At 42.5% G+C, this 19,349-nt stretch overlaps 1 protein-coding gene across 4 annotated transcripts in view; it reads right to left on the minus strand.

The window, feature by feature from the left end:
- SSH2 (slingshot protein phosphatase 2) overlaps positions 1-19,349 on the minus strand; it is a 204,748-nt gene that overhangs the window by 98,934 nt on the left and 86,465 nt on the right. For 3 of the 4 annotated variants that reach the window (XM_083172300.1, XM_083172298.1, XM_083172299.1), the window contains one exon: positions 9,484-9,527. The exons of the other annotated variant lie outside the window; for it this stretch is intronic. In XM_083172300.1, coding sequence (XP_083028426.1) covers positions 9,484-9,527 — 44 coding nt within the window. The remainder of the gene's footprint in view (positions 1-9,483; positions 9,528-19,349) is intronic. 4 annotated transcript variants of the gene reach the window in all.

The raw sequence follows: 19,349 nt of genomic DNA on the forward strand, positions 1-19,349 counted from the left end.
TTACAAATGTACATCAATTTATCATGAACAAACACACGGTGAAGGTTTTTATACACCATGTGGTAAGCTTAACAAACAGAACGATCATTTGTACTTTTTCCCATGTCATGTTGGTATTAGGGTAGGGCAACTTTGCTGAAGCCCAAAAATCTAAAATGTGGTCACATATATTTAACAGAAACCAGGAAATCCGTACCATAGCCTTAGAAAACCTTATAGCATTTTGTATGTGCATTACTAAAATTAGCATATCACATTCAGGGGGTAAATCAGTAAGGATTTCAAAAGCAAAATCATTCTCTCATGGACAAAACCATGTGCAGTGCACAGGGCTGCCTAAAGGAATTTTAGGGCCCAGGACTCATTTCCAGTCCAAGTCCCTCCCTCCTCACTTGATTTACCGTAGCCTGGCTCCTGCTCGCCCATCTCTTCTTCTGTTGAGCTGCAGCCCAGCGGTCCCGTTGCACAGGCTTCTTCAACTTAGGATGCGGACGCCCAATTAAAATACAGCACTGGCTGGTGAGCCAATCAGAGCTTGTGTACCGGCAGCCGCTCTGACTGGCTGGCAAGCTCAAAAGTTGGTGCAGCATTTTAATTGGCCGCCGGTGTCCTGGGTTGAATAAGGCGGCGCTCTATGACCTGCTTTGTTCAGCGGAGGCAGTCGGGAGGGTGCGATGGGCAAGATGAGCTGCCCGGGCCCTTCCAGAGGCCGGGGCCCAGGAGAGCTGTAACCACAGCACCCCCCTAATGGCAGCCTTGGCACTGCAGGTGGAGCAGATGTAGCATGTGCAGAGAGAGTTAGATTTGGGTTATTGTGATTCTGTGCAGGGAATATACTGTCTACTTTATTCTTACACTGCAATGTAGATTGAAGTTTGCACACCCCACCCAAATCTAACTCTCTCTGCAGTTTACATTTGCCCCACCTGCAATGCAGTATGGATTTGCCCATTAAACAAAGATTTTGCTTTTGAGATCCTTACGGAATAACCAGAGTCCTCGAGACTATAACATAAGGGCAAACATATGAATGATACAGAGCAGGATTAAGTAAAGGGCGTAATCCCGGGGGGGCCTCACACAGGGTAATCTGACCCTGTAATTGTGACAGCGGCTACCCCCCTCCCCCATACTGTGCCACCTGGGTATAACTTGCAGAGTTTCTGGCCCAGCAATTGGAAGAGCAGCTGCCAATGTACATTCTGCACACAGAGCAGCGCAGGGCGGACCCAAAATCCCTTCATCAGAAGCACATTTACACATCACGTCCATGCCGCTGTCAGCATTGGTAGCTGCTTTTCCAATTGCCAAGCCAGAAACCATGGCAGGGGATCCTTTTATTGGAAAAGCAGCCACAATGCAGTTGTCCCCCATACAATCTTTAATCTGGCGTGGAATTACAAGTTTGTTGGAGGCAGGAAACCCTCGCAGCAATATCCACATGTATACAAATATTTAAAAGGAATAAAGTTTGGATGAAGGAAAGGCATCATTTGGGTACCAGTACCTCAGCTGCATGAAAATATCCTGTTGTAAATATAGTGAAGCTATCAACATTTTTGGATAAATTAATTCTTTAATATATAATCTAGAGAGGTGCACGCAAGATGACATTTTATACTTTCTTAGTTAATGACTATAATAATGCATGATATTGTCCGGTCCCCAAGGAATACATAACTGCATGTTTTATGGACCTCCTAGGGGATAGGGAATTCAATTACATGTAGTAAAATATCTTAAATTCCAAGGCTAGTCCATTCCAGCCTCTTTTTCACCCAAGCCCTTTGGTAATGCCTATTGTCTGTGATCTTTTTTTTTTTTTTTTTTTTTTTTTATTGTTTCAAAATTTCATATGACAATCCAAGGGGGTACACAATCCCCTTAAAAATACACAAAACATACACATTACACATACAATACAAGGACTCACACTTTAACACTAACAAGACAAGACATTTTATCATTTTACTCTATGGTTTGTATTTCATGATTTCATAATTTTATAGTTTTGATGGGTAGATTAATTAATTTGGCGACACTCAGAATTCTGATCCTTTATTCAACTACCACTATATAGTCCTTCTCGATATATTTCCCACTCTCTCCATAATTTAACTATTCTAGAACTACCATTTTTCCCCAGAGTTTCCATCTTATAGCTGAGATCTATTTTATGTATTACCGTCTGAGAGGTTGGGGGCTGCTCTTGTTTCCATAATTGAGCTATGGCAGTTATCGTAGCGCTAATTATTTGGTTTAGCACATATTTTTTTGCACTATTTAGATTTAAGTTTGATGGAACTATATGTAGCAGTATCAACTGTGGTGTCAGTTGAATTCTAAGTCTCAAGATCTCTAAAAGGAACTTTTCCATATCTAGCCAGAAGTTCTCTAGTTTTTTACAGGCCCAGAAAATATGTATAAGATCCCCTCTTTCTACACATCTCCAACATACTTCTGGTTGCTGTGGGAAGGATCTATTAATTTTTGCTGGTGTATAGTACATCTGATAGAAAATTTTTAGGTATCTTTCAATGTGTGTTGTAGATTTGGACATTTGATGAACTGACTTGAACAATTGTGTCCATTGCGTCATTGTCTGTGATCTTGATCCCTTCATAGGGAGGTGTAAGCCCAAATTCGCACAAAATAGCCGTGTGCTCTATTGGCAGCGAATTCCGGCCACCCTAGAGTGCTGCCCATTGCCACAATGACTCGCACCTGCAGATCATTGAGGCTAATTGGATGGACTATATCTCTGATAGGTGGGGCTCATTTCCGGGCTAATTGAATAGCTCTTGGGGATCAATAAGTCAATTAGTTGATGTACAGATATAATTACTGTTTTACTGGCTGACGCATCTTGAAAGATATATAGGTGGGGCTAATTACCATATATACTCGAGTATAAGCCTACTATTTCAGAAATTTTTTTATGCTGAAAAAGCCCCCCTCGGCTTATACTCGAGTGAGGGTCCCACTTGAGTCAATACGTTTTCACATTTTTTTGTTGTAAAATTAGGTGCCTCGGCTTATATTCGGGTCGACTTATACTCGAGTATATACATACTCGAGTATATACGGTATATAATTTGTGATACTGAGGAATGATATACTGTTATGGGTCCCTGAGGAATGGATTAGGGGAACACTTTCCCTTCTATGGACACCAGACTAGACTAAGGGCACACACACCTAAAGGAAGTTGGTGCGATATGTCATTTCTAGCCGAATCGAAACAAACTATCCATTAGATCATACAGTGTGCACACAATTTGCACTGGTGTATACCAAAGGGCTGAATCGCCTGTCGTTCAAGTGTGCACCCAGCCTAAACCTGTCCACACACTCAGCAATAAGGATGGTCAGTTACGTTGCACACATCTGAAGCTGTGGGCCAAAGCAACCACAACAGTTGTGCACTGTAAGAAATACAAATTTGAATGATAAATGATGGAACAGCCTAGCAAGAGGCCTAGGGATCAAAATAATCCCCCCAATTACTAAGGTTAATAATGGATTAATACATTTCTAATAACGCCTGATAATTCTTGCAACACATCCAACCTGTTATTGAGACATATAAATGTGTCCCAACACTCTGGTTGCAAATCACTGCAATATAAAGTTACAGGAAGGTATAAAGCAGCTGTTGGTCAGGAGACCAGCCTTTCCCTAGGGTACATGAGTGACACATAAGACAGCACCTTACAGCGAGGATCATGTTACCTAGGTGTGTATTTTCTGGCTGTCCCTCGGGGCACAAGGCACTGCATAAACTGATAGTTACCTGACCTTTTCCTTAATCACACCCCGAACCCTTGCTCGCAATACCACTAATACAATAAGTCTATAATTATAACATTCGGCTCTTGATGATCATCCGGGATCATTACATAGTACTGCCAATAAAAGGGATTTTCAATGGCACATTATACTGAAAATGTACTTTATTCTACCTGAGTAAACTACTAATGACTGAGGCATCCTTTACACAATACTGTAGCTCCCTTAAGTGAACCACATTATAGCCTGTAATAGGGAGCACATAGTAATGTTTGGCAGAGGGCATTTGGGTAGTGGAACTTGGACATCACTTAAGCCGAGAGATGGCTACTTAATGTTATCTCTAACTATATTCATGAGCAGTACCCCTTTCCCAAAATAAAGTAACCATTATGCAAGGATGATCCTGCCACAGAGATACTGTATAGATAGATATTTGTGTAAGTATGTGTGCATATATATATATATATACATACATACACACACACACGCATATATACACACACACGCAGATAGAGCCCCCCCTGTCCTTGCCCGGCATACGAAAGGACGGCCCCTCTGGCAAGCGCGTCCCAGTCTTTCGTTGGCTGGGCAGCGGGTCCCTGCCCGTCTCGGGGCTTCGGAGAGAGGGCCAGGGTTGGGGGGGGGGGGGGGGTGTCAGGGCGGCGATGGGGACCGGCAGGGGTGGCGGCGGATGGTGGTGGGGAGCTCCGTTGCCACGGGGCGCGCGAGTGTCTCGTGCACATGCGCCTCCTGGCGGGAACTGGCGATAGTTTTGCCAGCCCCTGCAAAGAAGAGGCCGGCTACATCTGTGTGTGTGTATGTATATATATATATACATTTCCCTGTGATGCTTGCGCTGGCTCAAACACGCTAGCAGCATCATTATACGCACACCCGGCTTTCCCCCACACAGTCCGTGACACAGGGTTGTCTTCCACATGCCCCAAAGAACAGTGTATTACACACACACTGTTCACAGATGCCCGCGTTTGATGTTTACAGCATCGCGGCTGTACACACACAGTCAGCTGCCACAGAGCACATAACATTACACAGGGAACTCCCGGAGCCAGCCCAGCTCTGACGCGCCGGGAGAACCCTAATGACACGCTTTAGAGCCGCGCCCCCAGCCCGTACTCCCGCTGTCACTCACTGTATGTGACGCTAGTGGACGTCACAGGAGGTCTGACTGGCCTCTCTTTCATGCTTTTTGGCGCAATTGTATGCTATATAAACGGCTCAATGTAATGATGCTTCACCTCTGATGAAAACTACTAAGAAGTAGTTGAAACAGCTGTTAGGTTACAGCTGTCTGTTTGTGCAAATTATGCTTGTACAATAAATCCATTTTTTCTTCACCTTCAAATCCGTGTGCCGGTTCCATCCTCACTTGCAAAAGAAAGGGGGTAAGTGCTCTCTCTCTCTCTATTTTATATATATATATATATATATATATATATATATATATATATATATATATATATATATATACACACACACACATATATAAATACATACATACATACATACACACATATATATAAGTAAGTCCTGAATATAGTCCTGAGTGATGTGTATACTGGACTCAATATAAATCTATCTATCTATAAAAAAATATGAGGAAGTCAATGGTATATATTATCATTGCAGACTACCTGCTCTAAGGGTAAACACATTTATCATAACAATCATGATTTTTTTCTACAAGGAAGTATCCAAATATAACTCAAAAACAAATGTAGGCAGACACTTTCTCTTGGCTCAAACTTAACCATGAAGCACATATTGCAAAACCACCCAATGCAGAATTATGAAATGTATGGAGCAGGATTTTAGGGATATCCCTGCATGTACACAAATTATATAATCAAATAGAACGAGGTACATATTAAGACACCTTTGCCTAAGCATGAATATCCTTAAACCTGGACTGCAGGGTGCCTTAATGTCCATGTTTGGGAAACACCAATATAGGGGGAGATTCAATTGTGGCATGCACAATTACGACAGCTGGGCATCTATACGAATTGGCATCTATTGGAGCTATTTCAGTTTCCCCGAGCAGTCACAGTTTTTCAAACAGCATGCAACAAAAAATGTGTGAAAAAGTCAGAAGTTTGGGCGCCCAAAGCAGGACTTAAGCAGTAACTACTAATGGCTGCCTGATTTGAAAAACAATAAAATAGCTCCGATAGACAATCATATATACTGGGGTGTATTCAATGCCAGTGAGTGGTGACAGCGAGTAGTGCTCAAGACTACATGTAACAGCCACATGTAGTCTTGACAAAGACACTGTATTGTGTCGAAACGTTGACCCTGTACCATGTAACCTAGCTTGTTGATATATAAATTTATTTCCAAAGTCCCCTGGAGTGACACGACTATTCTTCTATGCTTGTTCATCTCCATTGTTGGCACCCGGGGCAGCTGCTTTCTTGGATACTTGAGTGCCGGTTCTATTGCTTCTGTTTATATATAGATATAGATATATATATCTATATATATATTCACCTTGACAAATGAGCGTTGGTGTGTTCTTTATTGAATATATTGTTTGAAAATGTTTTCCCTGGAGTGTCGTGATTTCTTCCCTACCTACCAATTTGTTACTATATATATATATATATATATATATATATATATATATATATATATATATATATAATTGTGCAAAAACGCTGGCACTCAACTCCAGAAGGAAATTTTTTGCCCGGTGCCTTCAGTATAAGTACAGGCAATGCTGTCCCATGTAGATAATAGGAGAAGACTGTGTCACTCGGGACTGGTTCAATAACAAACAACTCATAGCCAGACAATGGTTAAGTTGACGTTTCAGCCCTCAGGCTTTTATCAAAACAGCTTACATGTATATATGTATATATATACTTCCCAAATGGTGGTATAGCGCCTAGATCAAATGTCCATGTGTCACATCAGTGTTCATAAAACCAAAAACGTTGGATTTCCAAGAGGTTCTTTATTCAACTCTTATATGGTTCAAACAATGTCCCATATATATGAAACAGGAAACAAAGGGGCGCTTCATAGTGCAGATAACTTTGATTTAATAGGAGAACAACGATTAAACTCCAGATAAAAGCAATATTCTCGTACCAAATATGTGGGCTGATTACAAGATAATACACGGGGCACACTGCTCCTCTGGCTTTTTCCTGGACCGACGGAGTATGTATCACCGCTGACGCTGAATTGCTCTGTCAGTTCCGGAGCCCAGAGGCGCCACTGGAACTGGCTATCCCTGCAGGAGTAAGAGGTCTCAATAGGAGCTTTATTATGCTGACACCAATTCAAGAGTGTTTCCGCTATTCATCCTTGAAATTGGTCCAGTTATGGAATTGCAAGACATCCACTAGGAATATACTGCCTTTTAACCCATTGGGGTTTTCACTATTTTTAAACTCATTTCTTAGATGAAGTATTTATTTATGGAAAGCACTGTTTATTATTCACCCCTGTTCCTGGTTGGAACTTAGGAAGTTAATATTTGTTATTAAGTATCTGAAATAAAACACACAATAATTGCATAAAGATTGTGAAATGTTCCCCATAAGAAGTCTTTGTAAGACGAAACGCGTTGGGAGCATTTTTTACCATTGTTGAAAGAAAGAAATAAAAGATTTTTGGAAAACCATCTTCATCCATTCTTTGAAAGATTATGGAACTTGTGGACATTTTTAAGAGTTAAGGCGCTAAACCACTTTTTGGGGAATACATTCAGGTTGGGATTTCCTTGCCCTCAGGAAACATTGTGGTTAAGCTGCCAAGTAAACTTTGTAAAGAATTTTTACCATTATATTAGCATGTGAGAAGTATTGGGATAATATAAACACATAAACACAAATATTAGTGAATACATTTTTAATTTATTTAAACTACACAATCTGAAATCGGAAGCCAGTTAAGCTTGTTGTGTCATTTGTCAAAGTCTCTATAACCTGGCATAGATATGTAAACAAATCTTCTGAAGCTGTGGTGGGAACCTGCTGCACTACAGGAAACCGACTCCTTGTGTAACAGGTCTTGTGGTGAGGCACAGACTGCACAGATAACACAATCACACTTGCATATGGATTCTCCGACAGAAAAAGGGGAAATATAAACTAGACACCATAAAAAAAATTCTCCTTACAGCGCAATAAAAAAAAATCTTGAAAAGGCGTAGATTATTTTTAACATCCTTATCATCACTGTAGGTAAAAATGTCCCTCAAGAAATGAGATTACCCCAGGCTTCGAAAACTTGTGCAGTAGCTCAAATTACGCTCACTAAAAAGACGCCAATAGCATAGACGACATGACAAATTTCCATTGGCTGGTTTTCTAATTGTAAGTGTACTTGACTAACTGGTGTTCTAGGTAACATTACATTATCTAGACTAGTTTACTGGAGAGTAAATAACAGGAGCAGAACAATATTAGACTAGAGATGTGGTCTGGTTGGCAGGTGCAAAACAATGAGAACGGTGTCACTAACGCATCAAATGAAAAATGCCGTAAAAACCCTGTTTTGGGGGTTTTACCAGATTTTCCGGACCACCGCAGCTTTTTCTGGCATTTCAGTGATACATTTCATGTAAGTCTGGCTTTAATGCTATGGACGCAATTAAGTACCTGTCATTAACTATTAACAGACTGACTTAATATGACATGTTAAAGACACCTAACAAACAGATACAGGTGTTGTAATTTACCTTTACCTCTAAAGTAGAAAGCATTATAGATCAGCCAGAAATATAACCTCTATTGTTATCTTTTTTATTTTTAAAGTTTCAGTATCTAAGAATACATTATATGGACACATACAGATATATTAAGGGTAAAATACAGCCAAAAGTCCCCTATCTGCAATTTGTGGTGGTTTACCACATTCCCCATATGTAACAAGCTCTGGAAAGCCATACTTGCCTTAGTTTATGGTCAATAGGAAGCCCAATATAGATGGTGTTCCCTATAAAAGCCTATGGGTTTGTTCACAGAGAAGTCCCATGATGCCTCTCTTACTCCACACCGGCTTGCAACATGTGCAGGCCAATGGCCATGCAAGCTGAGGTTACCAGTATCATAACCCGGAAGTGTTCGCATCACAATAGACTGCTGTTATCAGAAGAGTTGTCCTTTGTGGGTTTTTTTGCATTTATTTATGTAAACGCACTAATATATGCCACTGCATAAAATAGTGGCACAATGTATCACCTGCGATATGGGATTCATGATATATTCCATCCATTTTAGAAGTACCAAATCTTGACAAGAGAGCATCAGTTTAAGCCACTAGAAATCTTTAAGCCTATTTTCTATGACTGAAACTCATTAAGGGTTTTTATTAAATGGATTTAATCCACAATTATAAGTGGAGATAGAGCTTCCTGTCACAATGCTGCTGGAAAAAAAAAAAGTAACACCTGGGGCCAAATGTAATAGGGTGAGAGTTTCAGAAAGTGAGAGATTTTGGGAGAGTTTTCCCATTCTTTTTAAAGCAGCAATCACTTACACTGCAAAACCAGGTTGATTTTGCCCTGTAGTTGATTGCTGCTTTAAAAAGAATGGGAAAATTCTCCCAAAATCTCTCACTTTCTAAAACTCTCACCCTATTACATTTGGTCCCCGGTGTTTATTTAAAAGGATAACAGAGAAACCGTTCAGGCTAATATTGTAAAACAAAATTTACCTTCTAGGCTGGGACCGGCACTCTTCCTCCCCGCTATCCGCCTCCTGTATACAAAAGGAAAAAACAGTATTATTATGCAAGTTTGCATTGTCCCTGGCACTTCTACAGAGCGGAAGGGGCCATTTTGTGGATTGAAATAATAGTTAGCCTATCAGTAAGTAGAAGCTCATAGTGAAATTATAGTATGGATACTGCATTAAGCCATGTCGATGATTTAAGTGCTTAGAGATAGAAAATACACAGGTAAAACAGATTCATAATCTTAAGGCCCATACACACTGGGCGACTTTGAGCTGAAAGCCGCTCAAAACAGCCTGTTTGAGCGCTTTCAGCTCAAAGCTGCCCAGTGTGTATGCCATGGCGATGAGCGGTGAGCACTGCTGCGAGCTCCGCATCATCACCAGCAGATGAGCGGCATTGAGGACGGCTTTGCATAGCGCTCCGCTATGCAACGCCGTCCTCCCCCCCTCCGTCGGTGCCGGGCAGGGGGAAAGCAGCTCATATTATTAAACAGTACTTTCAATTATCATTAAAAATAAACTGTAAAAACCCCAAACATTACGCTGCTTTCACACCGTGAAACCTGCTTAGACTCAATATATAAAATATTTCTTAAAACGTGTCAAATCAAGTTAAACCCCCTTCACATCGCATGTTGGGCACGGAGTTACCGCTCTGTGCATATCTAATTAGCGGAACCCAGCACAGTGAATATTTAATGAGCGGGTCCCCGCCCCTTGCATATGGAATGAGTGGGAACAGCTCCGTGCAGTGAATATTTAATGAGCGGGTTCCCGGACCCTGAATATGGAATAAGCGGGTCCCGTCTGTCCGGGTCTTGTCCTGGTCCGGTTTTTACCTATACTCGATGCAAATCATATTGTGTCATACAATGCTCTAACAAAACATTTGCTACAAACATGTGTGAGCAACCTAATGTGCATTAATACAAAACAGCTTCCATGTTCTGAATGTCTACTAGGGCATAGAACCAGTGCTGTCAGTGTGTGTGGGAACCACTGACCTGCTGCAGTCTAGCCCCAGTGTATGTAATAGAAGGGGAAGTGTAAATGATGCTGATAGCTTCCTTTTATTAGGCAGAAGAATACATAGAGCAGACTCTTCCTCCAGTTTATATGGCTGTCAGATGATATAAGCACCAGCTCATCTGCTCCAGTCTAACATACTGTCTGGGACCTTGGTCAGGAGCTGCACCGGTTATGAAACATTGGGTTGAATGATAATTGCTACATAAGCCAGACAATGTGACCATGGAAAGAGATCAAATAACTGGGAGATAAAATGCGGGGCCGGAGAAGGAGTCAACAAGAACGTTCGCTATTCACGCTGTATAATCCCAACAACCACCACAAGTTCCATACTGTAGACACCCTCTCATTCTCTATAAGCCTACAATACAGCTCACGTTCCCTCATGCGGATAATGAGACCTTCTACTGTATGCACATAATAATGTCACAATGGGTGGCAGTGTAAATCTGATGAATTACACGTGACGGGTGGCTGCACATTTAGTATGTAGGCATGCCACATACGTGAGCAATAACCGTGCTGTAGCCACGCAGGACGGTACTCACTGCTGCTCTAGTTTGTGTTTAACAATTTCTGCTATAGTAACACTAGCAATAGAGATTAATAGGGAAAGTAAGCAAGGTCGGAACAAAGTGATGGCTAACCTTGACACCCGCTGTTGTTGAACTACACATCCCAGCATGCACTGTAACAGGTTTACTATTTGGCCATGCTGAAACTGATGCAGGGCATGCTGGAATGTGTAACAAAAAAAGCTTTAACATGGATTCTATTTTATTGGCACCCAAATCCAGCCAAGAATGGGGCGGCCATCATTTGGGACCCAGAGGCTCTGGTGTGCGACAGGACTGATGCTGCATTTGCACTTTGCACAATAAGGGGCAGACTTCCTTTCTAAAAAGTTTAACAATGTCAACTATAAGGAAATTAGGGGTTTTCTGGGGTGTTTGATACATTTCCTTTAAATATCATTAATATAGGAAGTGGGTAAAAAAAAGCAGATCCCCTGCTACCATAGTATTTCTTAGGTACACACATGCACATCCTCTAGAGTGACAACTCAACACCTCTAGTCTCTAAGCAGCTATTGTATGGTAATCAGACAGTTCTAAGTACCTCTGTTCTACCTACATGGGCTGGTGTCAGTATCCACAGGCAGATACTGCACGACTTGCATGATCGCGTTAAATCCCCTTTTGTGGTGTAACTGAAACCAACACACAGACATTTGGTGAGGGCATAAAAGCAAACACTAAAAGGTGGCCATACATTAGAAAGACGACCTGCTTACAATTATGATTGTGTCCAACTTTTCCTTCAACTCCCCGGCAGTCCCAGACTCATGAGTTGGTGGTATTTGGCAACACACTGTACTCACAATCCGTACGATCCAGCTGCTGCATACGACTGGTCGTCTCACAATCACTTGTATGCACCTAACCTGCCTGAAAACTGCCACTCAAATGACGCCGGTTGTATGAGCTGTCGAATGACCAATCAATCGGCTCGCAATCCTAACTGATCAGATGTGCAGCATGTCTGATCAGAGGACCAATCATCCAACCCGCGGGACCGCGCATTGCACAATGGTGTGCACACAATCCATCATAAGGTGCACGGTTCGATTCAATTTCTATTAGATATGGACTATTCAACCTGCTCTGAAGTTTTTTCTACTCCTCTATTTTCTAGATTCGATTTTTCATTTGATTTGTGATTAGATCAACACTGGCTTCAGGCAGGAGATGGACATCGAATCGAATGCTGCAGTGAACACATCAGATTTGCACTATATAGTCTTGGATGCCAAGACTATTTTTGTATTCGATTTACACTACACGGGAACGCGCATTGAGATCGAATCTGCATCTAATGTAGAAAAACCATTCAATGCCCATTCGATTTGATTTGCTTCTATAAGCAAAATTGAATAGAAAAATAGTGCATATCTCACCGTTTGTGTGCTCCAATACAATCCCTCAAGATTGCATGATTGGGTGCAGTTAGGGTGGCCAATCCCGGGATCCCGGGATTTCCCCCCCAAAATGCCGGGATTTCAATCATGGGATTGGAGATTCCAATCCCGGGATTAGAATGCGCATGCACAGTCTAATACCCAGCAGTGCAGCACTGTGCAGCGTGACAAGGTCAGAGGTCATGCTGCACAGGCCACACAGCCGCACAGCTCCCGGCCGTATCAGCCAGCCAGTAACCCGGCTCCCGGCCATATCGCATGTGATTTATCGGTACTTGTTTCCTAGCACGGCGCCCGTCGTGGTATATCGCATGCCTTAAGTTAAGGTACTTAAGGTATGCGATGGACCCGATTTTCTGTGTTTAACTGGCTCAATTGCCGGTAAAAGTGAAAATCGCGTTGATCGCGTCCCCTAATAAGGGGCCGCGATGCGACCGACGCGATCTCCCCATAGGGAACAATGTTAAAGTGAAAATCAGGTTGATCGTGTCCGTCGCGGGCCATTATAATGGCCCGCGATGCGATCAACCCGATTTCACATAGGTGATAATGTTAAATGGGCCTATATGGCCCATTTAACATTGAATATGTGTAAAAAGCATGTTTAATGCCCCCCCCCCCCCCAATTTTAAACGCCACCCCGCTATTGACGTCAACCCGAAGCATGGCAAGCTTTTCATACCCCTACTATCCATGTCGGCGTGGAGTTGAGAATAGAAAGTGTGGCGAGCGCAGCGAGCCACCGAGCCTGAAGCGTGGCGAGCCCCGCGAGGGGACGCGGATACCTGTGAAGCCCGCGATGGGCAGCGATACCTGCGCTCTCCACACTTTCTCAACTCCACGCCGACGTGGATAGTAGGGGTATGAAAAGGTCGGAGGACGCGTACCGCTGCGCTCGCCACGCTTTGGGTTGGCATCTATAGCGGGGTGGCGTTAAAATTTGGGGCCATTTCAAACATATGGGGGGGTTTCTATTGCAATGGGGTGTTTTGGGTCATTTCACATTAAAATGAATGCAAAATCGCGTCGATCGCATCGCATGCGATTTGGTTGGCATGCGATGGACGCGATTTTTTTCCGACGCGATGCTCACAATCAAAATCGTGGCGCCGTGCTAGGAAACAAGTACCGATTTATCACATTTAGTCCCCAGGGGGCTGCAGGAGGGAGCCGTGAGACTGGCAGGGAGGGGGCGGGGGGTTGGGGGGGACTGTTGTGGAGAGCCGGGCATGTAGTGGGCTGGGTAACTCGCCGAGGGGACCACAGCGCCGGGTACTGGGAACGCAAGCCGGGTGGAGGGAGCAATGGGGGCTGGGCAGGGAGCTGCTGCCTTCGGCGGGAGCAGGGGGCTGCACAGGGAGCCGGGCAGGAGAAGACGCTGCCTGGCTGCCGGGCAGGTAAGGAGCAGAGCACTTAATAAAAAATCTCATACAAATGAATGGGCAGCCACTGATTGGCTGAGACCTCTCTCAGCCAATCGATGATTGGCTGAGAGAGGTCTCAGCCAATCAATGGCTTCCTATTCTTTGTATGGCCTTTTTTTTTTTTTTTTGTAAGTGCTCTGCTCCCACCTTGCTCGACCCCAGTGTCTTCTCCTGCCCGGCTCCCTGTGCAGCCCCCTGCTCCCGCCAAAGGCAGCGGCTCCCTGCGCAGCCCCCTCTGCTCCCTCCACCTGGCTTGCGTTCCCAGTACCTGACGGCAGCAACTTCCTCCTCTGCCCGGCATCCTCCGCCCGCTGCCATCAACCGCCCGCATGGCTCCGGGCTGCACATAAGATTTAGCAAAGCTTATGTGCAGCCCGTCTAACCTCCCGACTCCGATACGATGCGCACGGGACCGCGCATTGGGTCGGATGGGATATCTTCATGTGCGATTTAGGCCAATTTCACGGCCCGATTCCTCCGAATCGGGTGAAATCGTGCCCAAATTGCCTAGTGTATGGGGGCCTTAAATGGACCTAACAGCCTGAAATAAATTTTATCATAACAAACAAATAGAGAGTGAAGATAAAGCTGCATGATGGTATATAACAATTATAACAGTGATTCCATAAAGCAAAACATAAAACGTTCACATTAAAAAGCCAAATTATCATCAAATGATAATGAACAACTTATTTCTGCTGCCTTTCGAGATGTAAAAAAAAGAAAAAGTAATAGGTTTTTCTTTTCATAGATCTCAATAGGTGTTACATTATTGTGATTGACATCGTCTCCAATGTAATATTTTCTATCCCTGCCTAAATGTAAATGCTGGGGGAAAAAACAGACTATGCGGTGATTCTGGAGTTTTGTGCTGTGGTTACATGTCTCTTTGCTGTCCCTGCATGCCGGGGACAGGTGCACATACTTGCCATTTGTTAGCTGCTGTAGACTCAGCATGCGCCAGCAGAGGGCAGTACTGTGACTGCAAACCATGAGACAATTGCCAAACTTACTTACTTTGTAAAGAATAACGGATTTAAACAAAAACATTATCATTTTATAGGTTTACATAATATTAAAGTTTATTTAAAAAAAAAAAAACCCAGTGTGGTGCATTGGTGTAATGCATAGATTCATCTTTGTAACCCTCTAATCACAGATACATATGTACTGTATGTCTGTAAAAATACCGTCCTAGTATGTCTGAGGAAAGTGGTTTGTTACAGTATTCCTAAAGTCTGTGAGAACTACTGCTGGGTGAAACCCAGATGCTGTATTGGAATACATAACCCATGTTTGGCTTTATAGGTGTATGTTGACAGTAAGGGCACGGAGAATCCTTGCTGGTGGGGGAACCCAGACTTCCCATGGTAATACAGAACCCAAGTTTGTCTGTATAGGCATTCTGGTCAGTGGCAGCACTGAGAATCCCAGCTGGTGGGGTAATACATACTTCCCATGGTAACACAGAACCCAAGTTTGTCTGTATAGGCATTCTGGTCAGTGGCGGCACTGAGAATCCCAGCTGTTGGGGTAATCCAGACCTCCCATGGTAACACAGAACCCAAGTTTGTCTGTATAGGCATTCTGGTCAGTGGCAGCACTGAGAATCCCAGCTGGTGGGGTAATCCAGACCTCCCATGGTAACACAGAACCCAAGTTTGTCTGTATAGGCATTCTGGTCAGTGGCGGCACTGAGAATCCCAGCTGTTGGGGTAATACATGCTTCCCATGGTAACACAGAACCCAAGTTTGTCTGTATAGGCATTCTGGTCAGTGGCAGCACTGAGAATCCCAGCTGTTGGGGTAATACATGCTTCCCATGGTAACACAGAACCCAAGTTTGTCTGTATAGGCATTCTGGTCAGTGGCAGCACTGAGAATCCCAGCTGTTGGGGTAATACATACTTCCACGGTAACACAGCACCCAAGTTTGGTTGTATAACTTCATACAGTCAGTAAGGGCACTGAGAATCCCAGCTGGTGGAGTAATCCAGACTTCCCATGGTAACAGATAACCCAAATTTGGCTGTACAGGTACATGCAGTCAGTAGCTGTGCTTTCCAGACTTCCTATGGTAACAAAGAAGCCAAGTTTGTCTGTAAAGTTGTATGATGCTTGTAAGGACACTGAGAATAATTCCTGCAGGTGGGGGATCCCAGGCTTCCCCTAATAACATTAAAGGTAACAGTAAGGTCATAGATGTTTGGTACCTAAATTAGTCATATGCAAATGTTAAAAAACAGGGTTATTTACAGTATTCTTAATTGGAGTAAGTGGAGGAAGTATATAATCAGCAGCAGTATTCTGATAAATGTTTAGTTGGAAAGTCCACACCTGGTACTATGGGGGGTGTGTGTGTGTGTGTGTGTGTGTGTGTGTGTGTGAGAGAGAACACTGGAGGACCTAGTGGCAGCAATATGTCCAACAGATACTGTGGTACTGAAGTAAAACAAAACATGCTGGCATAATGCTTACATTTAAATATATAATTAACGCAGTAGGCGACAAAAACAAAAATAAACTAGATTACAAAACAGGAAATGGGAGACATGAATACAGACACAAATATGACACCACAGCTTCCACTTCGCTCCAGGAGGACAAATAGTTAGATTGTTCTCATGAAGGGATTGGAGGAAGTATAGTAATCTCTTCTGAAACAATTAAACATGTTTACTAAGCATTACATGCCAAGTGACATTTAGCAATGAGCCAGTTTGCTATAAATGAAGTGAACGATTACTGTCACCCTGGATTAGGCAGGTGCTGGTTTAAGGGAGATATTTGGCTAAGCACATTAAAGCAGCTATTATCCCAGGAATATCCCACATTTACCGTTTAAGGTGTGTAATCTGCATATACATCCAGCTTGATTTAGGTTAGGAACCAAGAGTTGCTTTTTTACTTATTAATGTCATGAAGGGGAAAAACAAGTATAAAATGCTAAAAATAAAGGCAGCAGAAAAGGTTTATGAAAATGTGCGGATGAAAACCAAAAATGCATTCATATAAATTAAAAAAAATAATAATAATTGATGTGGATTATAAAGAACATGGTAGATTGTGTCACTTGCAGAAACAAATAATAAACATGGTCACTTTTTAAAATGAAACAGGTTGTACAGAATTCTGAAAGTGGGTGAATGTCAGTTCACTGTTTGACCACAAGAGGGCAGACACACAAAGCACATGTGATTCAATTCTAAGCAACCACATTGAAATGTCAAACGTTGCAAAGCTTTGCTTTATTTTATTAGTTCTGGCAATCTACATGTTCCACACTGCATATTAATGTAACATTAAACCTAAAATCCATGTTATCTTGTTCAATGACAATGTACAACATTCTCATATATAAATCTGTAAATTGCCAGAATGTAAGCGAATCAGTCACCTCTTACTAGAAAAACCCAAGAGAAATATATTTGACTGGCACTTTTCTTTAAAATCTTTTAATTTGCCTCTGTAGGGAAGCTTTGGAGTCTAAACAGGAAGATAATCCACAACAATATCCTCCGCCATACTACATAAAAAGCTTCAGCACTGTCATGTTATGGAAACTAATATTTGCCACAAAATGCCCTCTCATAATGAAGATACTTGTACCTCAGATGCAGTGGGCCTTCATGTCTGGATATTGCACAGACATCACTGACCAGTATGAATCCACCAATTCAAATTGCATTTCAGCATATTAAGTCCACACACCTGCCAACCAGTATTTCTGCTCAGTTAGGACACCCACATATTTACACTACTGCTTCAGCTCAAGATCGTATAGTGTTGTACAATTTCTTTAGTCCCTGTTTTTTGTATTATTAACTGTCCTCCTTTGTATTGGCACTTGCACCAGCCTCATGCCAGTTACAGGCTTCCCTTTCCCCTTGCACACGATACAGAACTGCACAAAGCTTTAGATGCATGCCAACACGATACTCTTGAAAATCAGGGCACATCAAAGGAAATATGGAAAACATGCACTGTTAGGCTTCCCATAGTACTGAAGCTGCAGCAGACAAACACATATTGGTCTAATATACAGTATTAAGAGGCATATACATTAACATACATTGGGACAGTGCGGATGGTGTAATGGTTAGCATTAGTGCCTCGGCTGCGATTTCCACCGTAACTGTGTGCAGTTTGTATATTCTCCCCGTGCTTGCGTCGGTTTCCTCCGGGCACTCCGGTTTCCTCCCACAATCCAAAAGTATACTGGTAGGTCAATTGGCTCCCAACAAATTAACCCTAGAATGTCTGTGTGTGCATGTACATGTGGAAGGGAATATAGATTGTAAGCTCCACTGGGGCAGGGACTGATGTGATTGTTCAAATACTCTCTGTAGAGCGCTGCGGAATATGTGTGCGCTATATAAATAACAGGTAATAAATAGTAATAAATACAGACAGCATTAATTCATCTGCAAAAAAAATTTAAAAATCGGCAGCTGAGGAACCGCTGCCCCTTCTCTGGACACAATGAAGCGTTATTGACAAAATAAATGACCCGTCACAGATGCTATGATGATCCATTATTTAAAGGTTACAAGGGACGACACAAGGGCATATTTTATAGCCACTGAAAGTTGTCCAATGATATGCTACATATAGTAAAAAGCACTCAACCAAAAATATAATGCACAGATTAAATGTAATGCCTCAGATGCTAGAAATCTCTAGGGTCTTTTTGAAAAGGTCAATGTCAAGGTAACACAATGCAGAGAGCAGTCCCATCCGCCAGTGGGATCCAGACATTTAATCAGTTCTAACAGTGACAATCATTATGCAATAATTTATAACAGCTATGCGGGGCTGCCTGTCTGCAAGCGTAACCAGGCCCTGCAGTATGGACAACACACAAGCGCTTCCCAGCAACTCAGGGCTGTAACCCAATAGCGGCACGTGACAAGTGACCAGCTGTAGAGCGTTTGTGCTGTCGCCATTAATCACAAGCACACTTCTGCTTGTCCCCTTCCTTCAAGATCTGCCATCAAAAGGATCTTAAATAATTCAAGATGCTGGAAACATTATTGGAATGCATGGATTCATTATGGAACATTTTTTTGGGAGAGACCCACTGAAAATACTTTGTACTGTCAAGTGTCAACCTAATACTTTCACACTACATCCTATGTGGTGAGCTGAAGATAGTATTAAGCGGTCAGGGCAAGCTATAATAGGTTATTTTTTCCGCTGCAGAATCTTGTCCTTGTCCGATAGGGAACTATAGGCAAATTCTAATTATACTTTTCTGAAAAATCATTTTAAAGGGGCATATTCAAATAGCCATGGGTCTTGCCGAAGAAGAATAGCCTAAGCTTTAATGCCTGAAGTGATTCAAATGTAAGTCTTTTTCCTCCAGTGGTAAGCTTATGATTCTGGATTAAATGCCTTGAGCTATGGGTTAACGCA

This window comes from Crinia signifera, chromosome 2, assembly GCF_055691185.1.
Source record: "Crinia signifera chromosome 2, ASM5569118v1, whole genome shotgun sequence".
Classification (NCBI taxonomy): Eukaryota; Metazoa; Chordata; class Amphibia; order Anura; family Myobatrachidae; genus Crinia; species Crinia signifera.